Source organism: Macrobrachium nipponense, chromosome 20, assembly GCF_015104395.2.
Source record: "Macrobrachium nipponense isolate FS-2020 chromosome 20, ASM1510439v2, whole genome shotgun sequence".
In the NCBI taxonomy this organism is placed as follows: Eukaryota; Metazoa; Arthropoda; class Malacostraca; order Decapoda; family Palaemonidae; genus Macrobrachium; species Macrobrachium nipponense.
This window is the reverse complement of record NC_061089.1, coordinates 18,727,373-18,755,154: the sequence shown is the minus strand read 5'-3', so window position 1 is coordinate 18,755,154 and position 27,782 is coordinate 18,727,373. Positions and strand designations below refer to the sequence as shown.

At 41.4% G+C, this 27,782-nt stretch overlaps 2 protein-coding genes across 4 annotated transcripts in view; one reads left to right on the top strand and one right to left on the bottom strand.

Moving 5' to 3' along the window:
- Positions 1-11,229, top strand: part of LOC135222729 (uncharacterized) — a 94,111-nt gene extending 82,882 nt beyond the window's left edge. For 2 of the 3 annotated variants that reach the window (XR_010316322.1, XR_010316320.1), the window contains exon 4: positions 7,167-8,720. The gene's annotated coding sequence lies outside the window, so the exon portion shown is untranslated. Of the gene's footprint in view, positions 1-7,166; positions 8,721-10,909 lie in introns of those variants that run through there. The other variant, XR_010316321.1, reaches the window with a different exon arrangement.
- Positions 11,230-27,108: 15,879 nt separating this feature from the next.
- Positions 27,109-27,782, bottom strand: part of LOC135222707 (uncharacterized) — a 48,531-nt gene continuing 47,857 nt past the window's right edge. Inside the window, exon 5 of the mRNA XM_064260898.1 lies at positions 27,109-27,601. Within this exon, the coding sequence (XP_064116968.1) occupies positions 27,485-27,601 (117 nt within the window). The 3' untranslated portion in view covers positions 27,109-27,484. The remainder of the gene's footprint in view (positions 27,602-27,782) is intronic.

The window sequence follows — 27,782 nt, the reverse complement described above, 5'->3', positions numbered from 1 at the left end:
AACGCGTCGGAAAGACGTCTCTCTCCCTGTCAAGAAGTCTAGGATTCCTTCGCCTGTGTTACCGTTCTCAGTCCGAGTCGGTTCTCTCTCCTTTATCAGCGGATGGAAGGAGGCGCTCTTCCCTCGGCAGGCGCTTGTCGTCTTCCAGGCGTCAATCGCCCAAGAAGCTTTCTCCTGGTGACTACATCTCTCCAGTAGGGAAGGGATCTAGCGCCTAGTCAAGGCGTTCGTCCTAAACAAGACCAGGCGTACAACCTCGTCTTCTCGCGCATTTCTGAAGATCCTTCATTCTCCGGATAAGAGAGTCCTACTCTTTGATGGATTCGTCAAGAGACAGGATCTCGCCTTTTGTTAGGCGCCTTGAGCCTAGTAGGCGCTACTCCCCAAGTAGACGCTCTCCCGCTTCCAAGCGTGGTGCGGAGGATAGGCGTTTTCTCCTGATAGGCGCGGCTCTCCTTTTAGCCGCTCGGTTCAGGACAGGCGTGTAGAGCCTGAAAGATATGTCTCTTCTGGGAGACTACCTTTTGAAGAGACACACAAGTCGGGAGCGAAGTTTGTGGAGCATGGTAGACGCCGGTCTCCTAGTAGGCGACCTTCTCCAGGGCTTCGCTCTCCTGTAAGTAGGCTCCAAGAGCCTAGTAGGCGTTCGCCTCATGGTAGGCGCAGTTCTCGCCTGGCAGCCGCTCTCCTTTGAACAGGCGCATGGATCCTGAGAAGCGCCTTGAGCATAGTAGGCTCTCCTCTCCTAGCAGGCAGCTCCCCTTTGGAAGCCCGGAATTCTAGGAGTAGGATTAAGGAACAAAGAGCACGCACTCATCAGAGTAGGAAAGGGGACTCATTCGAGAGGAGCTCTCCAGAAACTTTGGCTTCCCCTGATAGGCGCCAGTCTGCTACTAGACACTCTCTGGACAGGCGCATTTCTTTAGAGAAGGCTAACTGCCCTCGTAAAGAAGCGGAGGGTTCTTCAGTGGATGAAGTTGAACCTTCAGAAGAGGATTTGGTGAAGGACTCGTCAGTTTCGTACCTATAAGATCCTTACAGATCTCCTTCTTCAAGAGTTTGGAGACTCCCTTACTCCCGTCGCTCCTCCGTCTCCTCTCTCTTTATTCTCGACTTCGAAGAAGACGAAAGTTTCCTCTTGTGTGAGGATGAAGCCAACCATCTCAATGAAGAAGGCTTGAGAGGTTTTGGTGATTGGCTGCTTTCTAAGGAAGAGAAAGGGAAGACTGTGTTTTCTTCCTCCTTCCAAGCTTACGGGCAGACTTGGATTTTGGTACGAGTCTGGAGAACCCCTAGGTCTGGGTCTTCCTTCATCGGCGGATGCGGACTTCTCTTCTCTGGTAGATGCAGCACACGACGCTCGGCTCTTTTGTCTGCTAAGACTACCTGGCTATGAACGAGCTTGACCACCTGCTGAAGGGAATGTTTAGAGCCTTGGAAGTCTTCAACTTCCTTGACTGGTCTTTGGGGGTCTTGGCTAAGAAGACTCAGAACCCGGATGCTATTTCGCCAGAAGATCTCAAGAAGAGAACAGTGTGTTATAACGTTGCATTGGACAAAAGCAGTTAGAGATGGATCGAGCGAAATAGCCTCCCTGTTTGGAGCAGGGATCCTTAAGAAGAGATCAGTCTTCTGCTCTTTTCTGACTAAGTCTGTTTCGCATGCCCAAAGAGCCTCTCTCCTGTATTCGCAGCTCTCGCCTCTGCTATTTCCGAAGAAGATAATCCAGGACATCTCAGGATCTATCTCTGCGAAGGCGACTCAGGACATGCTCGCGCAGTCGGCACGGAAGCCTAGGACCTCCTTCCAGACGAAGACGAAGAAGGAGACTCCAGCTAGAACAGGAAGCACCCTTTCGAGGGGGCCCCCCTTCTAGAGGCCTCTACCTCGAGGAGGTAAATAGAACCTTCAAGAAGGAGGGTAGATCCTTCCTCACGCTCTGTCAGAGCTAAGAAGTAGGGAAGTAGTCCTCCAAACACCAGTAGGTGCCAGACTTCTAAGATTCTCGGAAGCCTGGGCAAAGAGAGGAGCGGACAACTGGTCCCTCTCGATTATAAGGAAAGGATATCTGATTCCTTTTACGGAAAGACCACCGTTGACAACGACTCCGAGGGAGTTGGTGGCCAGGTACAGGGATCCCATCATGAGCCTTGCTTTAACACAAGCAGTGGAACAAATGTTCGGAGAGGACTATAGAGCTAGTGAGCGACCCCTTGCTCAGCGGCTTTTACAACCGCCTTTTCTAGTTCCAAAAGCCTCAGGAGGATGGAGACCGGTTCTGGATGTAAGCGCCCTGAATTTTTTTTGTAGAAAGAGGAAGGTCGCCATGGAGACGACATCCCTCAGTGTTGGCGGCCTTCGGCCAGGGGACTGGATGGTGTCCCTAGATCTTCAGGACGCTTACTTCCATGTGCCTATCCATCCTTCTTCAAGTAAATACCTCAGTTCATGATGGGAGGAAGGATATTCCAGTTCAGGGCTTTGTGCTTCGGCCTTTCAACAGCCCTCAGGTCTTTACAGGCCTAATGAAAAATGTAGCAAGATGGCTACATTTGGAGGGAGTCAGAGTGTCCTTACTTGGACGACTGGCTGATCAGAGCCAAGTCGCAGGAAAGATGTTTGGAGGACCTACAAAAGACCCTTTCATGGCAAGTTCTCTGGGACTTTGTGAACTTTCAAAAAGTCTCAGTTGATCCAGTCAAGATCGTATCTATCTGGGGATTCGGATGGCTTCTCTGGATTTTCGGGCTTTTCCGTCTCCAGAACGGATAGCCCGAGGGTCAGAGAAAGTCAAAGCCTTCCTAGAGAAAGAAGTATGCACAGCGAGGGAGTGGATGAGTTTGTGGGGACACTCTCCTCGTTGGAGCAATTCCTTTCTCTAGGAAGGTTGCACCATCAGACCTCTCCAGTTCTTTCTACATCGAAACTGGAGGTGTCGTTCGCAAAACCTAGAGTTCTCCTTCGAAATCTCAAGGGAAATCAAGAAGGACCTCTCTTGGTGGGCACCCTCTCAGGTTTGCAGAAGGGATGTCCCTTCACATTCCGAACCCCAACCAAGTGTTGTATCCGACGCCTCGGAAACAGGTTGGGGAGCAACGCTCGGCTCAAGAGAAGTGTCAGGCACCTGGAACAAGGAACAGGTGACCTGGCACATCAACAAGAAGGAGCTGATGGCGGTTTGGCTAGCTTTGAAAGCTTTCGAGCCCCACGTCCTAGCTTCAACAGTACAGATCAACTCGGACAACACCACGGCCCTGGCTTACATCAGGAAGCAGGGGGGGACTCACTCTTTCTCCCTGTACGAGACAGCAAAAAGAACTTCTGCTTTGGGCAGAGCAAAGGAAGATTTGTCTCCTTACCAGGTTCGTACAGGGAGAGAAGAACGTCAGAGCAGACCTCCTAAGCAGGAAAGATCAAGTCCTGCCTGCAGAGTGGACTCTTCACGAAGATGTTTGCCAGGACCTGTGGAAGCTTTGGGGCAAGCCTCATATAGACCTCTTCGCCACAGCCAAGAATGCGAGGATAGCCAACTACTGCTCTCCGATATCGGACCCGAGGGCAGTGTCGATAGACGCGTTTCTACTAGATTGGAAGGGTCTAGACATGTATGCTTTTCCTCCATTCAAGATACTGGGAGAGACTCTAAAGAAATTTGCAGAATCGGAGGCAGCAAGGATGACGCTGGTAGCCCCGTTCTGGCCCGCACAAGTATGGTTCACAGAGGTACTGGAATGGTTAGTAGATCTTCGGGAACATTACCACAGAGGATCGATCTGCTCAGACAACCCCACTTCGAGAGGTATCACAAAAACCTCCCCGCTCTAGATCTGACTGGCTCAGACTGTCAAAAGTTTGGTCAGAACGAGAGGCTTTTCTGCAAGAGTTGCAACGGCTATCGCAGCAGCAAGAAGGCCTTCTACCCTTAGAGTCTACCAATCGAAGTGGGACGTCTTTCGGCGATGGTGTAGGAACCATCACTTTTCCTCTTCCAGTACCTCTGTGACCCAAATAGCAGACTTCTTACTTTTCCTTAGGGAAGAAAGTGGATTGGCGGTATCAACCATTAAAGGCTATCGTAGCATGCTATCTGCAGTGTTTAGGCACAGAAACTTAAACATTTCAGAAGATAAGGACCTTCATGATCTATTAAGATCGTTTGAAACATCCAAGAAGGTTTCTCCAGGGGTTCCGAGTTGGAATCTGGATGTAGTGCTACGTTACCTGAGGTCCAATAAGTTCGAACCGCCTCAGTCTGCATCGTTTAGAGACCTCACGAAGAAGACAATTTTTCTCATGGCATTGGCTTCCGCAAAGAGGGTTAGTGAACTCCATGCACTAGAAGGAAATGTGGGATTCAGAGGAGATGCAGCTATCTGTTCGTTCCTTCCTTCGTTCTTAGCCAAGAACGAGAACCCCTCAAATCCTTGGCCTAGGAGCTTTGAAGTACAAGGATTGTCTGCATTAGTAGGCGAGGAAGCAGAGAGGTCGCTTTGCCCAGTAAGAAGTTTGAAATTCTATCTACAGAGAAAGAAAAAACTTAAGGGCAATGATGTCAAACCTTTGGTGCTCTGTAAAAGAGATCCAAGGAGGACTCTTTCGAAGAATGCGCTTTCTTTCTTTATCAGAAGCCTGGTGAAAGAAGCGCATGCGATATGTGATGAAAGTCAATTCAAAGTACTTAAGGTCAAAGCTCATGAGGTAGAGCTATTGCCACGTCCATTGACTTTTAACAAAAACATATCCCTGAGTAATATTATGAAGGCAACATTCTGGCGTTGCAACTCAGTCTTTGCAAACAACTATCTGAGAGACGTCAAAGTTACGTATGAAAAGTGCTTCGGGTTAGGCCCGTACGTATCGGCGGATTCGGTGCTGGGGCAGGGAGCTGAGACATATCCTTAGTAGTATATTTTTTTCCCCTTGTTAGGTTGTAAGTTTTTGGTTGTTTGAAAGAACATGCGGGTAGGCATGTTTTTCATTTCGTAGTCTAACAATGATTAGATTGGTTAGGTGATCGGTTTATGTTTTGAGCTCCTTGCAATGATAGTGGTTAGGTTCTGTCATATAAAGTGGGCGAATCCCCGTTGACAGATCCTGCTCGGATTCTATCAAGTAAGCGGATAACCAAATCCCTTTGATAGACCCAAAGAGTCTGTCAGCTGTAGGTCACGCCCTCGCTGAAGCTCTTAAGGCAACGCAGACTCATAGACAGTAACTACGAAGTCTTCTGCCTAAACAGGTAAGAACCAAGGTTGTATTTACATCCTACAACTAGTGTTGTTTTCCCCTTTTTTCCATATTTATAGCTGTCTCTTTCCCTCCCACCAAGGGTGTCAATCAGCTAAGTATATATCTAACAGGAAAGTTCATGTACAAAAATGTTATTGTTAGTATACAATAAGGTTTTGTACATACTTACCTGGCAGATATATACGATTGATGGCCCGCCCAGCCTCCCCTCAGGAGACCGGTGGAAGGAAGGAAAAATTCTGGCTGGAAAGGGAGATTGGTTCTTACAGCCGCCACCCAGCGGCGGGTAAGGTAGATCACCTGACCTACCTGTCGCGTGTGCCGCGAGTTTTGAATTCTGTCGTGACGTCAGAGACGTAAAGCTAAGTATATATCTGCCAGGTAAGTATGTACAAAACCTTATTGTATACTAACAATAACATATTACTTTGGAAGTCTGATTGTTTAATTTGCTTCAGGTTGAAAAAAGGCATTGACTCATGGCCTACAAAATATAGTATTAATTAAGTGGATCCAGATATGAAAGTCACAGGTTGAACATCAGCTTCACATTCTGTTATTCACTTATGTGTATGACTTGCAACTTGATTTTTACATACTATTTGTGTTCATTAATGTAGATATCATTCAGTTGGATAATCTCAGCACCAGAACTATTTGATACTACAGTCCCCCCAAAAAAAAAAAAAAAACAAACCTCGGTTTCGTATATTTCAGGTTTTGTAGACTTTTTTTTCTACAAAATTTTGTCTGTGTTTTTGTACACTCAGAAATGCTCCATCCAGGCCCCACTGCGTGACTGGTCCCCATATTGACCGCCCAAACAAAGCATCCCATCTTCTTTCGTGACCCATTCTGCCTTTGTGTTCATTATATTTGTGCTTTTTGTGCTTGTTTTTATTCGAGCGCAACCACTAAATAAGCCATCATGGACCAAGAAAGTTCCTTGTGCTAGCCCTTCTGTAAAAAAAAAAGCAAGAAACACTAGAATTTAAGGAACTCATAGCAAAGTATTGGAGGAAGTTGCATGCCGATCTCTGAGAAAATGCTTACAAGAAGTGCTGCTGTTAGTGATTATAAGGCCAGTAGAGGCTGGTTTGAAAAATTTAGAAAACAAATTAGCGTACATAATGTGCCTACTTCAGGGATTAAGGACATGTTTGCAAAGTGGAATGATGTAAAAAATGTTGTGAAGAATCCATGTCTCCAACATGTTTAATGACAATGCCGTGTTTAACTTTAGGCAAATTTTAAAGAAACGCCAGAAACAAATGTGTCTGGACAGTTTTGGTTGTGTGACAGGGGTCCAGTAACTCGTCAAGTTGGTCCTAGTACCAGTAAAAACAAAGAGAAGTAACCCCAGATAGGATTCTTGATTCCTGAAGTCCTGGAGGGAGATTCCCCTTCCAAACAATAACCTCTCCTCCTCCCTCTCCCCTCCTCTCCATCTTCCATTTGCTAAGAAGTGTTTTCCATATAGGTAAGAGTGATGTTAAATGATCATTTATTCATTTCATTAGTCATTTATATTTATTTCTCTTTGTTTTTTGTATGTAAAACTGTGTTTATTCCCTATAAAATTTACTTTTTAATAATATTTTTGGGGTCTGGGACGCATTACTTAATTGTATTTTCATTATTCCTTATGGGAATTATTGTTTCAGATTTCATGGGAGGTTCCGGAATGAATTATGTACGAAAACCGAGGTTCCACTCTTTAATAATTGAAAATATTATTCTGAGTTTTAGTATAAGTTCTTATTTGGTCAATTTTTGCAAGATGGAATGTCATTCACTTTAAAGAATAGCCAGATTTTAAATGGTATATATGTTCATTCTTTATTAATTAGTCGTAATTAACACATTGTTTGTATGTGGTAGTGAATGCAATCTTGTGCATTGTTTCTTTTCTACAGAACTGAACCGCTCAGTGCATCGTGATCGTAGCTGTACCACTAATGTGTGTCTTTTGTAAGGAAACTAATGTACAGTATTCACTTATAATTATTTAATTTCATAATTGAACACATATATTCAGATTTGTGAAAGATGAAACTGCCTAGGTTTTCAGCACTTAGAGCAAGCTCAGAAGGTTACAATAATATCACCTTTGCTCATCATACCATTGGCTACCACAGTTTTCTTGTAGTGCTTCAAGTTAATACTGCTTAGATTCACTTGTTTTAATGTTGTTTGCATTATTCCAGGAAAGTTAGTTTCATAAATTTTATATTGTTTATTGTGGTTTGATATAATATCCTGTGATCTTGCATGTCAAGTCCTGCTATACAGTGTAAATAGGTGGAGGTCATTTAGTGCTGATTAATCAGATGGTGATCACATAATGTTGTACTGGACAGGGACTTATAATTGTAGGCTAAAGACATGGCCATCAAAGCACAGGAGGTTAAAGGTTAGGGAATTTTGAATTCTGAAAGGTACTAGGAGACCAAGACTAGATTTGAAGGCAGTGTGGTCAAAACCTGAGGCTATGCATTTGAACTCTTACTACATTAACACAATGAAGTAGTTTTGCATTTGATCCAGACACAGACAAAACATAACCAGGTGACTTAGACAGGGGCAGATGAGTCAGCAGGAATTGAGAGATGACAGAAATAATGATATATTTTCTTAATGTAGTACAATCAATTTTCCCTTGAAGGATGCAGTAGTCAGGGTATGGTTTCTCCAAGCCTTTACCTAATTACATTATTAGGAATAGGGCTATTATCCTGAGGTACTTGAGTATCATTGTGTCCATTATCACTGGACACATCACTCTCATCATGTCCATGATTGTATTTCACTGGAAAACAGATTCCTTTCTCCAGCTAAAACTTAGTGATTGCCACAGCATATTTAGTGCAGACTTGGATGGGAACTCTACTTCAAGATTAGATATGAGAACTAATTTAGTACACTAGAAGAATAGAGGGAAATGTTCATTAGGTATTAGTACAGTATATACCAGACAAATGTTATTCACATTAAACAAAAGTGAGTCGTGTATGCATATGTGATAAGTAAAAAATGAAACTGTTGGGAAAAGAAGCAGAGCAAGAATGTTATATATTGGAGAATAATAGTGCAGCTCAAGGTATTCACAAACATCAGGATTAAAATTTTCATTAGAGTATGCATATTTGCACTTGAACCATGTAAAAGGTAAAACCTTTTAAATATTAGATTTGATTTGAGATAGTATGGGGTGACAACCTGTTGCTAGGGGCAATTAGTTATCCATTACCATGAAACCCATTAAAGAGTAGTGTTCAGCCTTCCCCACCACAAAGTCTTAAGTCAAAGTCTGTAGGCATTTAGAATTATTTTTACTTCCTTATTCCTTCTGATGTGTGAATTCCTTATTATGATGTATCTAAATTTTTAAAAAATATATGTATCGTTCTGTAATAAATACAATATTCTTGCTCCATTTTTTCTTCTTTCCTGTACATTTTTCTCTTTAGCATACGATTAGGTGCATATACCTTAGATAAGTTAGTGTATTTTACATAAAGGGTTTCTCTTCAGATTAGTCTTGAATAGTTTACTTGCTGTTTGTTTGTCTGTCAGTTTGAACTCTTTATTTGTAGGATGTCATTCATGAGCTCAGGGGTTCACTCACAATAGTGATAATACATAATTATGGGAAGGCAGTTGAACAGCCAGCTCCATCGTCATCCACTTTTACCCTTATGTATTTTGAGCCCACTGCACATATAACTGTACAAATGTATAATTCATTTTTACAACTATAAGTAATCAAGCATCATTGACATACAGATGATGCAGAGGTAACAGATCAGTTATTTATGAGAAGTTATTATAATTAAATTATTATTATATTACTGTATTATTAATATTAGGTAGTTCTTCCAGACAACTTTGTTAAATTCTTATATCTCATAGGGATGATCGGTTACAGGAATAAATGATTAACTTTTTTATCTAAAGTCAGACAAAGTAATCTGAAAAGACTAGCATTGCCTTCCTCAACTGGTCCAACTCAAATATTGTAAGGGGTTTGTTTCCTGTATGACCTTTTCCTGCTGAGAGCAATCTGATTTGCAGAACAACATCACCAACATGCACTAAAATGTGCCTCATTGTAGAACTCATTTTCAGAGGTCTTTTATTCTTCACACCCATTGGACTGTGGAACTGTATCCCGTAGGATGCTGTGCAATGGGAACTTCAAAAATTCAAGCAAAAATACAATGCATTACTACTCTAATGCTATTCTCCTTGCATTCTAATATATTTTAATGTATTTATTAATTTATTATTTCTTTTAATAGTGAAATCTCTTTCTGTATTTCCATGTACCTTCTCTTCTTCCTAATGAACACCATATGCTTTGGAAGCTTGATTCAAGTTAATGGCCCCTGTGAGCTTGTTCCATATGAATAGGGTTCTTCTGAATAATGATAATAATATGAAAATTTAAAGTCTGTTAAATACAAACCTCTTATTATACTTCTGAAATCTCAGATTGGAAAATGCAGAATGATCACTTGGCAAAGTATCAAATGATATATATAGCCTAGTTATTCACAGAAGCCAAAGTTCTGTTTTCTTCAGTTAAGCAGAGGCTCTACTTCTAAATATGCCTGTCTGATCAAGAAGCAAAAGGAAATAAGAGGATTTTGTTGTATAAATGAAACATTGATGTTATGAATTTGTAAATGACTATAGATTTTACATCTGATTGGAATTATTTTATTAGTTTAGAAAAGTGCCTTTGCGATTTTATCTTATTTACAGCTGTGTTTACAGTTGTATTGAAAGATGAAAGACATTTATGCTTAATAGATATTTTTATGTATGGTAATACTTGCACGAGATCTAATTTTTTCCATCTGATGGTCTACCCTGTAGGGGATTAGGGCCATCAGTGACTTAATGCAGTGCACTGTAGGCATTACTCAAGATTCTTTGCAGCATCTCTTCAGCCCCTAGTTGCAACCCTTTTTATCCCTTTTACTGTACCTCAGCCCATATTATCTTCTATCTGACTTTCTACCCTTTCGTAACAAATGTATTATAGTGCAACTGAAAGGTTTTCTCCATTACACATTTCAAACCTTTCTATTCTCATTTTCCATTTCCCTTTCAGCAGTGAATGACATAGGTCCCAGCCCTTGGTCTTTGGCCTAACTTTTATATTCCATGCCCTCTCATGGCTTAATATTGGGATGTTTGCCCAAAAAACTAGCTGTTATTTTAAATTTGCCTTTCCTTCTTTCCAGCTTAAGGTGAATGGACTGTAACAATAAAAGTTATCAGTAATTAATGATACTTAGTGTTTCACCCATTTGTCATAGGCATTGGATGGTATGTCGTTTCATAACCACTTGTTAATAGCAGACCTTTTGCTATTGTAACCATCTGATGTTAGACAGCAGTTTGTGCATTATGACCTGCCATGATGTGGCACTGTGCTGGAGTGCATAGCGATGAGAGTCTTACCTTGATATATGTAAGGTTTCCACTCATTTTTTGCTAGTTGGTTTTAAAGTATGAATGCAGTACTAGCATCTTGTACTAAACTTTATTTTCCCATGTAAATAAATTTTGTTCATGTTTCAGAAGATTTTGAGACAAATGTCGGTGTCTGTCAACAATCAGTCATAAACTCATTGTTGTATAATTGCAGTAATGGAAGAAGCTGCAAAGGAATATGCAGATGGCTATTTTTGGCAATATCTGAGGAATAGTTAAAAAATTTTGAAAGATGGATGTAGAATGAAGAGGATTAAAAATCAGCGTGAGGAAAGCACAGTTTACAATGACAGAAAAGGAAACAAATGAAACAATAGTAAGGAAGTTGCCATATAAATCCTGTGGGAGAGGTGCCAAGGTAATTTTTTGCTTTGTACAGAATAATAACAGATGGTGGCATGAATGTTTAGGATTGCAAAAATTTAAATGGAACAAGAAACTTTCATGCTTGAAATGTTTACAGGCGAATTGAAAAAGAGGGAGGAGGAGCAGCACTATTATTATTATTATTATTATTATTATTATTATTATTTGAAGGTAGGAGACCCTCTCTCAAACATGTTTTGTTAAAGATGATGGCAGCATCAGTGGAATTGATTTTATATATGGTCTTTTCAATTCTTCTTATTATTCTCTTCGCATTCAGGGCGGAATAAAGCTGGGCCGATGTTCATATCTCGGTTAAAGAAATGTTTTCTAAAAATAATAATTTATTGATATGATAACAAAAGTGGTTAACAAATCTTAGTCTAAGGGCGTAACGGAATTCCAACGTTTCCAACCGTATCATTGGTTCATTTTCAAGGAAAGGTGAGCGTGAACTGATTAGAATGGGGTCGTTCGGCGGTATTTATTGTGTCCCAGGTGCTCTGTCTGATGAGCGCTGCGTTTTCATTGGCTGAACAGAGGATTAAGTCCCTGAGTCAAGCCGTCTTGCAGAGGTGGAAGCTCGCACTGCTCTTCGCGTGCGGACGCTGGAGACTGGGAGCGTAGTATGTATTGGGAAGGTCATTGCCGGGCACCTGATTGGCCCGTTCGATCGGCTCTATGGTACTGGCGGGTGGCGCCCTACGCGCCACTGTCGGGAGGAGTGAAGTCTCTTGAGTGGTGTTGAGGCTGGGTCTCTCCTTCTTGGTGTGTAGGGCCTCCAAGAGGCGGAGGCAACGGTGGTCTGCCGCCTTATCGATAATTCTGATATTAGGAATAATGTCATTCCTAGTTATCCTGGTATTGTAGACGTTTTTAGCATGATTATGGATGGCGCCTTCCTGAGCGTGGCAGGACATCCTCTTCGAAAATCTCATAGTTGTCATACCAATGTAAGCGCCGGGCATTCCCAGACAGGGCATTTGTACTGGTAGACAACATTAGTTTTCTTGAGAGGGTCCTGCATCACGGGGGCTGGATTGTTTTTCATAATCAAGCCACTGGTCTTCTTGCTCTTGTAGTAAATTATTAATTTCACTTTTTTCGCAGTCCGTGGGGGAGACGTTCCTTTCTATGATGGTACAAAGGGCTCGCTCGTCCTCTTTGTATTTCTTATGAAATACTCCCTTGTAAAAGAGAGTGACGTCTTCAAGGGCGTATACGAAACCCACGAACCTGGGCATGTGCCTGAACAGTGAGAGCGAGTGTCCAGAGAGATACAAGCGCACTGCGATCAGCGCCTTCATCAGGAGAGCTCTCTCACACTGCTCTTCGTGGAAGGACATGCACACTGAATTAGAACGTGTTGCCCAAGTTTTGATTAACAGAGGGTATTCCAACCGGGACATCACTAAATGCATTCGCAGAAACATCGATAAATGGTATCAGCAGGAGCCTCGTCCCGCCGCCCTTGAAGACGTCACTCTTTTACAAGGGATATTTCATAAGAAATATAAAGAGGACGAACGAGCCTTTCGTACCATTATAGAAAGGAACGTCTCCCCCACGGATCCTGTGAAAAAAGTGAAATTAATAATTTACTACAAGAGCAAGAAGACCAGTGGCTTGATTATGAAAAACAATCCAGCCCCCGTGATGCAGGACCCTCCTCAGAAAAACTAACGTTGTCTACCAGTACAAATGCCCTGTCCGGGAATGCCCCGGCGCTTACATTGGTATGACAACTATGTGATTTTCGAAGAGGATATCCTGCCACACTCAGGAAGGCGCCATCCATAATCATGCTAAAATCGTCCACAATACCAGGATAACTAGGAATGACATTATTCCTAATATCAGAATTATCGATAAGGCGGCAGACCACCGTCGCCTCCGCCTCTTGGAGGCCCTACACATCGGGAAGGAGAGACCCAGCCTCAACACCACTCAAGAGACTTCACTCCTCCCGACGGTGGCGCGTAGGGCGCCACCCGCCAGCACCATAGAGCCGATCGAACGGGCCAATCAGGTGCCCGTCTATCGGCAATGACCTTCCCAATACTACGCTCCCAGTCTCCAGCGTCCGCACGCGAAGAGCAGTGCGAGCTTCCACCTCTGCAAGATGGCTTGACTCAGGGACTTAATCCTCTGTTCAGCCAATGAAAACGCAGCGCTCATCAGACAGAGCACCTGGGACACAATAAATACCGCCGAACGACCCCATTCTAATCAGTTCACGCTCACCTTTCCTTGAAAATGAACCGATGATACGGTTGGAAACGTTGGAATTCCGTTACGCCCTTAGACTAAGATTTGTTAACCACTTTTGTTATCATATCAATAAATTATTATTTTTAGAAAACATTTCTTTAACCGAGATATGAACATCGGCCCAGCTATTAGCAAATATGCAGCCCTGATGAGAAGAGCAATAATAAGAAGAATTGAAAAGACCATATATAAAATCATTCCACTGATGCTGCCATCATCTTTAACAAAACATATTATTATTATTATTTTTTTTTTTTTTTTTTTTTTTTTTTTTTTTTTTTTTTTTTTTTTTTTTTTTTTTTTTTTTTTTTTTTTTTTTTTACTCTATCACAGTCTTCCAATTCGACTGGGTGGTATTTATAGTGTGGGGTTCCGGGTTGCATCCTCCCTCCTTAGGAGTCCATCACTCTCCTTACTATGTGTGCCGTTTCTAGGATCTACACTTCTGCATGAGTCCTGGCGCTACTTCAGCCTCTAGTTTTTCTAGATTCCTTTTCAGGGATCTTGGGATCGTGCCTAGTGCTCCTATGATTATGGGTACAATTTCCACTGGCATATCCCATATCCTTCTTATTTCTATTTTCAGATCTTGATACTTATCCATTTTTTCCCTCTCTTTCTCTTCAACTCTGGTGTCCCATGGTATTGCGACATCAATGAGTGATACTTTCTTCTTGACTTTGTCAATCAACGTCACGTCTGGTCTGTTTGCACGTATCACCCTATCCGTCCTGATACCATAGTCCCAGAGGATCTTTGCCTGATCGTTTTCTATCACTCCCTCAGGTTGGTGCTAGTACCACTTATTACTGCAAGGTAGCTGATGTTTCTTGCACAGGCTCCAGTGGAGGGCTTTTGCCACTGAATCATGCCTCTTTTTGTACTGGTTCTGTGCAAGTGCCGGGCATTCGCTTGTTATGTGGTTTATGGTTTCATTTTTCGTATTGCACTTCCTACATGGAAGAGATGTTATTTCCGTCTATCGCTCTTTGAACATATCTGGTTCTTAGGGCCTGATCTTGTGCCGCTGTTATCATTCCTTCAGTTTCCTTCTTTAGCTCTCCCCTCTGTAGCCATTGCCATGTGTCATCGCTGGCTAGTTCTTTAGTCTGTCTCATGTATTGTCCGTGCATTGGTTTACTGTGCCAGTCCTCTGTTCTTTCTGTATATATTTCTGGGTCTTTGTCTACTTTTATTAGTCCTTCTTCCCATGCACTCTTTAGCCACTCGTCTTCACTGGTTTTCAGATATTGCCCCAGTGCTCTGTTTTCGATGTTGACACAGTCCTCTATACTTAGTAGTCCTCTCCCTCCTTTCTTTCGTGTTAAGTATAGTCTGTCCGTATTTGCTCTTGGGTGTAGTGCTTTGTGTATTGTCATATGTTTCCTGGTTTTCTGATCTATGCTGCGGAGTTCTGCCTTCGTCCATTCCACTATTCCTGCGCTTTATTATTATTATTATTATTATTATTATTATTATTATTATTATTATTATTATTATTAAGGCAAGTGATGGATGTAGAACAATTCTGTTGCCTTGAACACATACTGGACATGGAGCATGTATCGTGGAGGCAGTAAGGAAATGAGGAGTAACAGACTTGATGAAGGAGAAACTAATGAGGAATCTATGATGTGTTTATAAGGCAAGTATACTTGACTTTACAGAATGCCAAGATTCATGGCTGGAGTTTTGGTATGTGATGAGAAAAAAGATAAAGAACATTCAGTTACATTTGGAATACTGTGATGGGTTCTAGACTAAATGGAATTTAGGCAGAACATGCAGCAGACAACAGAGAACTTGTTTAACCCCTTTAGGAAAAATTTGGTAATAACTCAGGTGCTGCTTTTTTTTTTTTTTTTTTTTTTTTTTTTTTTTTTTTTTTTTTTTTTTTTTTTTTCCTCTCTCTCTTCTTCCTTAAATCAAAAAGTACATTTAAGGAAGTACTTCTCCATATAGGACTCTTTGCATTAATGGCCAAACTGTACAAGTTACCAATTCATGAGAAACCTTTAGCTAAATCAGCCCTGCCATCAAGGATAATACTATTTCATATTACATGTGCCATAATTTGTTTTACCTGTTTCCATCTTCATATTTTGAATCACTGAGTAAAGTCAGCATATAGCAATTTTGCTTTGGCAGTGGAATCTCAAGCTCAGAAGTGATTTTGTAGTGGTTTAGGAGTGAGCTATGATTAAAAGCTATGCACTTATACAGGCAGTCCCTAAGAAAACCTTACTTTTAATGCTTTGGGTGCATTCAAAACTATGTAAACTACATTTTTATTGCATTTTTCATAAAAAAAAACTTTAAATATTGATTATTTTGCATATTTGGTGTCATATTTCGTCTGCCAGATCAGCGTTTGTAGGCGTCGTAACCCTGGGAACATGCGTCGTAACCCTGGAAATAATTTCTGATGAATATAATTGAAAAGCGTCGTAACCTCGAAACGTCATAACCCTGACTGCCTGTATAGTATTTTGTTTTATATTGGGAGCCACTACTGTGTATGTTGTCATAGTTAATTGTTGTGCACATTCAGTACTAGGGTGGTTGAGGATTTTTGGGTGGCGATTAAGCTTGCTTTATAAAATATAATTTCTACTAGTGGTTTGTATTATATTGTTTACATTATAGGCATTGCTGTATTAGGGTGAACCATTGAAAGAATCATCATTGCTGGTTGACCTGAGGGTGTAAGTTGGCCTCAGAAATTAGTATTGGAAGTGATGTAGGTACATACAGGCTGTGTCCAGGTATGTGGTTTCTTTCTGTGATTGCTGAGATGTGTGTTTTATTAAAAGTGCTCAGGTATTTACATCTTTGTATCGGATAAGAATTATCTAGGCTTTAGTTATTTTATATATTTATTTATTTATTTATTTATTTATTTTTTTTTTTTGCAGTGTGATGGTAGTTAAAAGTCAGTTTCTCTCCACTTGTCATGACCCTACTATGAGATTCAGGGTCTCTGTAACACGGTTTTTTGGACTTTGCTCCTTGTCAAAGCATCGGATGTAGCTAAAAGTTGACATATGTATATTTTACAACCACACACAAATTTTGTCAGCCATTAATCAAATAACAAACCTAAACCCGACAGTTTTTAATTTTTATAGAGTAAAAAATTATCTAGCCGACGCCATGGCCAATGATTACGAGCCAAGAGTCAAAAAACATTCATTACATAAGCAAGGTAAACACACCTTTTGACGAAATGTTGCCCCGCCCATCCACCAGACAGAAACTCCATCGGCTCTGAAACCCAAAGACTTTATGAATGGCGGAACGATACATAGATGTGGGTGGGGTATCAGTGCTAGCGTAGTAATACTACTGTAGCAGTAGTGCCGCAACAGTACAGCAGTAATATACATGAATTAAACGTTTAGGCCAACTGCTGGGATCCTTGAGGATCATTTAGCACTTCTTACAACTACTCGAGAAATGAGTTTTTATAGCCAGAAGTTAAATTTTCTAATCCAACAATGCCCATGGTAGCCTTCAGTGTTATCCTGAATTATAACGAGACGAAAGTGGGTGGAGCCTCATGAAATCGTCATTCTGACAATAATTATTGGTGAAGGTTTAAAGCCAATATTCGGTACCGAATATTGGCTTGACATTGGATATAGCAGTTATCAAATCAAGCTTGTCTACTATGTTTTTGAAAATTACCAACTATTCCCTACATCTTGTCAATCTGATTGTGACCTATAAAATAGACTGTAATTTCTTAGGAAACCTATTTTGGGAGTTAGACTAATAATCGATGTGTTTTTGTATATATTAACATATTTTGTTGGTTTGTTCATTATGACAATTATCAGTGTAGAGGTTCCAGAGTTCATAAAGGTGTACTGCGTTGCTTGTATTTAAATTTGTATGTCATTGTTGCCAGAGGTTTAGCCTTCATTACGTATAGCCAATCATCCATCGAGAAAGAGGGAAGAAATGATGTCATAAGTTACGTAACGAGTGCGTTTGAAACCTTTTCTCTGAGTAAGTTGGCCCGTCTTCAAAAAAAAGTCACTTTTACATTATAAGTACCAAATTTATTAAACCTACGTAATGCAGAATATAGTCAAAATTTATGTGTAGATATAATATGTATTTTGAATAAGCGTTATATTTATGAAATGCTTAGATAAAAAGTTATTGCGAAAAAACCGTGTTACAGAGGCCCTGAATCTCATAGTAGTCATTTCAGAAGCAAGCAAGCATAGGAGGCTCTTGGTAGCAGAGTTTGGAACTGACCTCACAATTTGAACTAGATGTTGAGGGGAGTGACCTTGTTTGGTTAGAGGAGACCGCATCTTGCCAGAATGACATTAACCATCAAAAAAAAAAAAAAAACTGCAATTGGTGTGGATTGAACCTCAAGATTGAAACATCTGATGAGGAATCAGAGCAATTTGATTATAGATCAGGATCAAGGAAGCTCATCACACAAGACTCCAGGTGGAAACATTAGTCATAGTATTTATACTGTTATATCCACTGAGACCATAGAAGATATATTAGCCATTGGCCGGCACACTTATGTGGTGACAACAGATCAAGTCTCCAGCCTGGTGTGACAGTAGTTTTTCTTTACCATTTCAGGTATGCTTTTATTTTGAGTATATAACTGGCTAAATTTTCATTATTACAGATATATTTAGTTAGCCAATGCAAATATGTCACATAAAGTAAGGTAAAATGCTTTTCTCTGCAGATAAGCAGAATTCTGTAATAAACATTATTTGGGATGAATCTTACCTGCTGTTAAATTTAACTTATATCTCCTCATCAATAGGCAAGTCAGCATTAAAACAATGATCGGATGGCTGCCCAGATGACTTTCTATTACACCTGTTCACCAGGAGTGTTTTGAATGTTTTAGCTCGTCCAAATTTTCCTTGTCGCCATTGTGTATAGGTGCTTGTTGGTATTTCGTGGCTATTTGCTGCTATCACGGTACTGTAAATTTATTTTTCCTAGGATGCCTACTATCTTTGGCAAAGAACACAAGGGTCTGTGATGTAGTATTTGATTAGGCTAGTGCATGAGAACTAGCTCTATACCTTTCACCTTTATCAAAGGTAGACATTCATAATGTGAGAACTGTTGCAGCTTGATTTAGTGTTACAACAATTTTTTGCTTGAGGATGGTTTTAACCCCAGGTTTTAAAATTTGGAGAGCATGAAGGTACATGTATTGTATAAGAGTATTTATTTTTAGTGACAGTAATTTTATTTATTTTTAGCGACAGTAATTTTATAGGGCTTTTGGACCCAGGCACAGGGGTCCGGGTTCCCTTACGGCACTTCAGTGTCATTCTGCTGAATTAAAGCAGTTTTCTCTGCAAGGCTAACTCTTTCCTGCACGTTTTGAGAGCCTTGCTCCCTGAGAGGAATCCAACTTCTGGTGGTCATAAGATCCAGAAAGGATTCCAGATCAGGTAATAATGTTTTGGGTTTCATACAAGAAATTAGCTCATGGGCCGAGTGGATTTTGTCTAGCTGCACTACCCCCCATCCTCTTCCCAATGTGGGAATCAGCTGACTTTAACCCTTAGTGGATGGATCCCCTCATATGAGTAGCAATAAGAGGTTTTGGGTAGTGAACGGATCCACTTACACGAGCATCAATATTAAGTGCCATCCATTTGAAGGAATCGGGCAGGAAAGTTTCCATTACTTCTGTAGCCCATAAATTCACTAATGGCAACTTTTAGACTGGCTAAAATCAAGAAGCAGGGGTGCTCATGAGCTAGTTGTGATCATTACTTCAAGAAAGCACTGCCTCATCTCTCACGTCACATCTTATTATATATTTGCTCATAAATATACCCAAGGGTTGCTGCTGGTTCTATTTATCTTGTATGATAATATGTCAGTTATAATTGTAATTTTGCGAAGAAAAATGAGAAAAGACATATATAATCCAAAGAAGTTACTGCATCTTTAGTCTCAGTAACATGGATATTGTATGAACTGTTTTACTAATTATAATATTAGAAAAAACTTTTATTAGGAAAAACTTTTATAACTTTGTAAATAGTCTTTTTCAACTTCTCGTAGAAGGTAGGGAAAATTTGTTATGTATATCTTCCTCTTTCCATTGATGTGTTTTTTTTTTCTTAAATTGACCGACATCAAAGTTTACACAGACTGGGTTGCTGCACTTTGATTTTTTAGCCCGGCTTAGAAGATTCTCCCCAAATAATATAAATTTTTGTAATGAAATTTATTATTTGGATACCTACCTACTGTTGAAGTAGACCCCACCCAGCCTTCCCACAACTTATCAGCTGTCAAGGAGAATTCTGATGAGCAAAACATTCGAAACACCTGGTGGAGAACAGGTGTAATAGACAGTTTTGTACATGCAACTTCCCCGGCAGATATATACTTAGCTTATGTCTCTGACGTCCGACAGAAATTCGAATTTCGCGGCACACGCTGCAGGTAGGTCAGGTGATCTACCCCCCTGCCGCTGGGTGGCAGGAATAGGAACCATTCCCGTTCTAGAACCAGATTTTCTCTGTCGCGGTAGTGTCAACATATGTTTTTTGTTGCTACCGTCCTGACTTGATTTTCGTTTTTCATCGCCATCGATCTTCTGGGCTGTCTTTTGCAGGGAAGTACTGGGTCTTTGGTTCGGCATACGCTTTTATTAACTTTTAATGAATTTGGCTTCGAAAATTTCGAAGAATATATGACATGTAACTACCGAAATTTTCGGTAGACACTCACATAGTTTGCAAGAAAGGGAAATAATATTTATTCATTAATACGTGTAATAAGTGTTAGAATTGATTGAGGAAATATACTGACTTCCTACTTTAGGGAGTCAGTAAAGCATGTAACTAGATACGTTTCTTTTAAAAGTTTTTTGGAAACTCGTACTAACGAGCAATTAGAGTATTAACAGTACTAGTAGTGTTGCATCCTCATCACCTTCTTACTTCGCAGAAACTTCAAATTCATAATTGCAATTTGAAGACAAGGATTGTGGCTCAAAATGCAAGCTATTGAAAGGTAAGAAGTGATTACTAGTGTTCCCCATTGCAGTGGAGGGTGCGTCTGATCGGCTCTGTCTCGCTCCCAGGCCTAGACCTCTTTCAAGCTCCCAAGCCCAGGGGAGAAGGAATGTCGAAAGCCGTAAGGAGGTTTCAGAGAATCCCCACCGGTCAGGCGTCCCCTCGGCAGGTTCTGTAGAGCGTCCCAGACTGCCAAGGATAGCCATTGAAAAGGCATCCTTAAAAAGTGCGTCTCTTCATCTTACATCCGAAAAGACGAAGAATGTATATGTTTTGATGATCTAGCGCGTTCTCTGAAAACTAAGAGAACACTGAGCAAGAGCCAGCCAAGAACTTAGGAAGCCGCGTTCCAGCAAGCTAGCGTGAGCCACGTTCCAACAGCCAGCAGCGAGCCGCGTTCCAGAAAACAGACTAGCGCGAGCCGCGTTCCTACAACCAAACGCGAGCCGCGGTTCTAGCAACGTGAGCGTCGAGCCGCATTCCTTCTTTCCCTTTAATGACTAGCAACTGAGGCGCCGAGCCGCGTTCCAGAAAATTTTTCTTGGCGCAAGGCGCCCTTCAAAGAGACGAAGCGCCAGCCTGGCGCAAATTGCGCCAGAAAAACAGACGGCTAGAGCAAGGAGCCTTATAGTACAGTGGCAATCAGAACGATCCTTCCATTGAACGTTTCCGGGCAGAGGCTCTTTCTAAAAGGGGTCTAGTAGGCGCTCGAACTATCAGGGCGCAGGGGACCTTCCACGCAAGCGAACGTTCCAGGAGCGAGTCTCCTTTCTAGCGTGGGCGGAACATTCCAGGCGCGCGGAACTATCCAGGCGCTAGGCGCAAGGAGCCAGGCGCCAGAATATTCCAAATCTTCTTATGAGAGAGGGATTCTGATACTAAGAGAAGCCATTTTTTCATTATTCAGAAGACTCCTGTGATTTGGCAGTTCCTCTCAATGCGGACTCTCTCCTTCATTCATGCTCTTCCCTCGTTATGAAGAGGCAAGAGCTTTGGGAGTTTTTTCTTATAAGAATCTCATCGACGTTTGGGTATGATGGCGGATAGGAAATATCTACTTCCTTCCGTAAACCCTACAGATGAACAGGAATTCTGTCTCCTTCCGCGATTTATGAGGAAATCACGAAGATTTAAAGAGTTCCTGGATTAACTTCCTTCCTTAAGGAGATATATATACTCTTTCTATCATTCTATTAACGAAAAGACGAAGACAGTAAAAATTTTTCCTTTCTCTATCTGCCTCGGCAGGGAAAGAAGGTAGTAGAGTATCTGCTGTATGAGAATACGATACGGCAAATCACACATACCGTAGTTACTTCTTTACAGAGTCAACTCAATTACCAGTATCCTTCCAGGAATTTCCTAGGAAGGACTACGCTTAAAGGGATTGTTAAGACAACACCTACTTAGCTTCTAGATTTATCGAAGTCTTGTTTCGCTTAAATATGCATGAATAAGAACTTCCTGAAGTTCGATTATAATTTTATGATTCCTTTATTTAATGGAGTAGCTGGCAACTCTGGAAGAGTAAGGCCAGACGGCTAACGGAGACTGCTATCGCGCCTTAGAGCCAACGCAGTAACATGTTGGTGTCGGTCATGAGTGGTTGGTTACATGTCTCTCTCCTGCGGGATGGATAACTAACCGTGTCTCTCCCCTACAATCGCGGTTTTAGCCTCGATTGAGGGGATAGTTAAGCAAACATAAATAAAATATTGTCTGCCTTTTGCTAAGAAGCTTTCAATAAGAAAGATATTACAAACATTTCAATGCTGTTTACCGTAGGTAACATTATTAAAGGATTCTAACGCAGCGGAACTCTATATTATATGATGCTCTCATGCTTACGAAAAGCATGGCTTATTAGAGTACATGCTTAGTGAAGATGAATGTAGTAGAAGAGAATTCACTTTAAGACTACGGTATGGTCAAGTCTTATGCACATACCGAGGTTACTACAGAATTCCTAGTATCCTTACAAAGGTTTTCTAGATTAATGCTGTTTACCACAATGTGACAGTATTATAAAGGATTCTAATACGGCAGAGCACGATATAATATAATTCTCTCATCCTTTCGAGAAACGCACAACCTTTTTAGAATCGGATATTGCTCAAGAGAAGATGGGTGAGTCGGATGGGAAACATTCTCTTAGTGGCAGAAGTTGTTTCCCTGAATGGACTATACTACGTATATAAAAGTTTTTCCTACTAAGAACGGAAATTAACACGTGAAGGATGTCGGGTACCATAAGGGCACAGATGTTCTGGCACATAACCTTAAAAGAACTAGAAGGAAGCGCCAGCCTGGCGCAAATTGCGCCAGAAGCGCCAGCCTGGCGCAATGCGCCAGAAGCACCATCCAAGATATTTTCTCGTTTTAGCGAGTTATTAACCTAAGAGTCCAGTAGTAGTTTGGTTTGGTGTTTGCTTCTCACCTCGGTGGGGTCGCGGGTTCGATTCTCGGCCATTTCATTGAGGAGTGAGAGATGTGGATTTCTGGTGATAGAAGTTCACTCTCGACGTGGTTCGGAAGTCACGTAAAAACACCATACAAACAAACAAACAAACCAGTAGCCTCTCGGAGGCTCGGTAACGGCAAGATTCGTTCCTGATTTCGTTACCCATTTAATCGGAAAGGGGTCGCTTACAAGGAATGATGAAATGATTTACTTTAATCACTTACGCCAATTCCACGACTCTCTCATATCGCAAATTTCATCGAGAATCTCTTTTTTCGCCCCTGTTCGCGTTAACAAAAGAGAACCTATTTGGGAACAGACACGGAACGTAACGATCCTTAAAAGGTTCGATGCAAGATTTTGCATGTCCGTGAGAACCTTCTCGATCGAAGATAATAACTGTTTAACGTATGTCTAACATTTATTGAAAAGAGTTTTGAGAACCTGCGGAAAGTCTTCTTCATAGATCTCTCCGCAAGGTAGAAGACGAACAGGTTTCCTATAGACTGCTTCCTTTTCCTCGAACCAAGAGAGGTAGCAATATACAACATCTTTAATTTAAAGAAGGGTAATAAACTTTAGTCTTTTTTCCCTAGTTATAAATTCTTAACAGATATTAAGATAAATGGGCGTCAAAGGAAGAGAGGATGAATGCCTCATTTTGGCCTTAGAGAGGTTGGATTCACAGAAGTCACGTTCTTCTCACAGCATGTTTCGTAAGGCTTTTCCAAGAGTATCTAGATATTCTATTAGAATCTATTATAAATAGACCTGAAAAACCTCTCCACTCTGAGTCTGTCCGCATGCAGACTGACCAGAATTGGACATGAATGAGAGGATTTTTCAAGGTAAATGACAATAGTCATGGCTAAGACATAGAATTGCTGCAGATCGTGCTAGATGGAATGAGGAAACTGTCCTCTTCCGATACCTCTGTGAACCACATAGCGAGGTTCTTTCTTCACTCTCAGAGGGAAGAATCAACCTAGGTATATATCTGCTATCAAAGAACGCAGTAAAAGGCTATACTCTGTCTCTACAAGGGGAATTAGAGATAACAGAAGATTAAGATCTTCGGGGATCTTATACGATACCGCAATACGACAAAGAGTAGGATATCATGTACTTCGAATGGGATCTTTTTTGTGGCCACAGATTCCGTGTTCCGACAAAATGGAACTGCTCCTCATCAAACTTCTTTGAGAAAGTTTATGAAGGAATTCTTTGTTTCTCTTAGCCCTAAACGACCAAGAAGACAAGTGAATTTTTTGTGCATTGGAATCTCGCATCAGATTCAATGGAGACTCGGCAATGGGTTCTTGCCAGCATAGTATGTCTGGCAAAAGAACTAAAACCCTCTATTCCTGACGCAACGCTTTCAGATAGAAGTTTCGTTGCCCAGGCAGGGTACTTACTTTTTCATCTACAGAAAAAGAGATGGTTTAAAAACGTTTTGCCTACAGAGTCTTCGGGGTGCGATGAGGGCTCGAAATGCTTCCCAGAAGGTATTCAGAAGGATACAATAAGAGCTAGAAATCAGGGTTCCGCCCAATTTCAGCTCGGAGTCTCCTTCAACTTCCAGACTCCTTCCCTTCCTTCGGGCAAGGATAGGGAAGATTCTGCAACGAGGAACCTCATCAACATGTAAGAAGGATCTCGTTAGCAAAGGAAGTATTCACGAAGGATCCTCCTCGGAGGAAGACTCTTCTCTCTCGTATTGTTAGATATCCTGTCGTCTACTGGATGTAGCTGACTACAATCACCTCCCCTTGCCAGGGGCCAAAAGCTCAAAGGGGAAGAATTTCTTCCACCCTTCTCCAGTCTCCTGATAGACTATGTGGTTGTTCAGAACTCTCGGACAATGTAGCGCCAGCCAGGCGCCAAATGCCAATACAGGCGAAAAACGCCAGAGGCGGACAGTTCCAAGGAACTCTGTCATGGTCGGATACTGAGAAGGAGCGGGCCTCCAACCTGGCGCAAATGCGCCAGAGGCGAACAAATCGGACAGATATAAGAGTGTCCGATGTGGACATCGCCAGACAGCCTAGAGACTCTTCCAAGCTCGAAGCTCCAGCAAGTGTGGAGGAGCCAAGCCAGGCGCGAGGCGCCAGCCAGGCTCTAGGAGCCAGACAGGCTCTAGGAGCCAGCCAGGCGCCATCCAGGTGCCAGGCTCCTTCAAGGCTAGGCTCCAGTCAGGATTGAGGATCCATCCAGGCGCAAGGCTCCTTCCAGTAAAGAGAAACCTAAAGCTCTGTCATGTAAGAGGGCTAGTCCCCATTGATATGATACAGGTAAGGCTCTGCCATGTAAGTGGGTCAGCCCCCATTGGCACGATCCGAGAAGGCTCTGTCGTGTAAGCGGGCTAGCCCCCATTGACATGATCCAGAAGGGTTTGTCAGTCATAGGTCCCTACCTCGCTGAAACTCTTGAGGCATGCAGACTCATAGACAGTAATCATGAAGTCTTCTGCCAAGCTCCAGGCGCAAGGTGCCAGCCAGACGCAAGGCTCCAGCCAGGCGCGAGGCGCTAGCCAGGAGGGAGGAGCCAATCAGGCGCCAGCCAGGCGCGAGGCTCTAGCCAGGCTCTAGGCGCCATTCAGGCGCAAGGCTCCAGCCAGGTGCGAGGCGCTAGACAGGCGCTAGGCGCCTGCCAGGCACGAAGCGCTAGCCAGGCTCCAGGCTTCACCCAGAAGAGATCTATATCAAAGAATGCCCTGGCCTTCTTTGAGGCAATGTGATCTCCTAAGCACTTGACAAGTGCATTGATGATTCCTTCAAACAGCTGAGAATTAAAAGCGCATGAAGTGCGAGCTTTTCTGAATTCTGTTCTTTCCTTAACAATATGTCATAAGGACATATTAGCTGTTCACATACGGGAGATGCAACTCTGTGTTGACTTCCCATATCCGAAGGATGTCAAGATAACCTACGAGAGATCCTTCTCTCTTGGTTGATACGTGTCTGCGGATACATTGCTGGGATAGGGAGCCGATACTGATCCTTAACTAGTGAGTTAAATTTTATTTAACGTCGTGTTTTTTCTTTGGGTTGTTTGAAAGGAGTTTGGGGATAACTCTTTTCAACTTAAGCACTAACCCTCGTGTTAGGATCAGGTGATCGGGATCGGTGTTGTGCTCCTTAATTATGCCACTAGGCATAGGCATATTGTCATGTAAGAGGCTCTGTCGAGTAAATGGATAAGACCCCATCGACAGACCCACAAGAACTCTTAGCCATAGGTCACATCCTCGCTGAGGCTCTTGAGGCGAAGCAGATTCCTAGGCATTAGCCATGGAATCTTCCGCCTGAACAAGTAGGAACCAAGGTTTTTTTTTTTTTTTTTTACCTACAACGTATGTTGTTTACCTGTCTATTCAGTAAATAGTTGTCTCTTACCCACCACCAAGGGTGTCAATCAGCTAAGTATATATCTGCCGGGGAAGTTGCATGTACAAAAATGATATTGTTAGAATACAATAAAGTTTTGTACATACTTACCCGGCAGATATATACGATGAATGGCCCACCCAGCCTCCCCTCAGGAGACAGGTGGAAGAGAAAATCTGGTTCTAGAACGGGAATGGTTCCTATTCCTGCCACCCAGCGGCAGGGGGTAGATCACCTGACCTACCTGCAGCGTGTGCCGCGAAATTCGAATTTCTGTCGGACGTCAGAGACATAAGCTAAGTATATATCTGCCGGGTATGTACAAAACTTTATTGTATTCTAACAATATCATTTCTCCAGGCAGCCATTCGATCTTTTATTTTAATGTAGATGTGCCTATCGGCACGGAGATATACACTAAGTAGGTAAGTATTTTAATAATAAATTTTATTATGGAAATTTATATAATTTAGCTGTTCAGTATACAGTGTAACAATGAAAATGAAAATCCATGTAAAATCAATTGGACCTCTTTATTCTCAACTTTTAGCAATTAAGAACAAATACACTGCACCCACAACAATATTGGATTGTTCATCAGTCTGATACTTTGCCTCAAGTGGAGCCATTTCAGTAGGAGACGTCATAGCAAAGGTCAATGTGTATGTCTTAAGTGCTAGAGCTGAGGGTAGAAATACAGTTACAGTATCACAACATTAAAAAATATGATTGCAAAAGACATTACAAAAACCGAGCTACAGATATAAAGAATGGATCAGACACCACATACTGTTAGTGAGGTTCTCCTTACACCCAAGGGATATAAAGTGTGCTTGGGATGAGACTCAAAAATTTTCCACAAATATGAAATGTACGTGGCATGATAAAAAAACTGTCACATTTTGTGAACTGCAGAAAAATTTTGTTCTTATTGATTCTCAAGTAAAAATTATCTTTTTACTTTAAATTTGTTACCAAATGGTTGTTTGAATTAATGATTGGTAAACTAACAAAGTTATTGATACTATGACTTTATAATATAAATTAAAAATATATTTCAAGACAAGATAAAATGAGAGTTTTGACCCTTACAGAACTGTTCACTTGAATGTACAATATTACAAAACAAATAACAGAAAATATTAAAAAAGTAAAATAAATGTTATTCACTTTCACTAAAATATTAAAATTTTACTGTTTCATTCACACTAGGTTTTTGCAGGCATTGCACACACTTCTTCACATTTGACCTCTTCACCCTTAGTTGCCGCTGCCCCTTCAACCTCCTGTTCTTTAGGGGCTGAAGAAGGATCTAAATTTAAGGCCTGTAAAAGTAAAGTTGAGAGATGTAACTAAAATACAATAAAAGTCACACCAACTCCTCTCAACATAATAAGATAATAAAGGAAGTTAACCAAAACATCAAAAGAAAAAAATTTGAATAAAACATAAATAAATCAAAAGGAAATCATTTTTCTTATGATCTGCGAGAACTTGAGAAAAGGT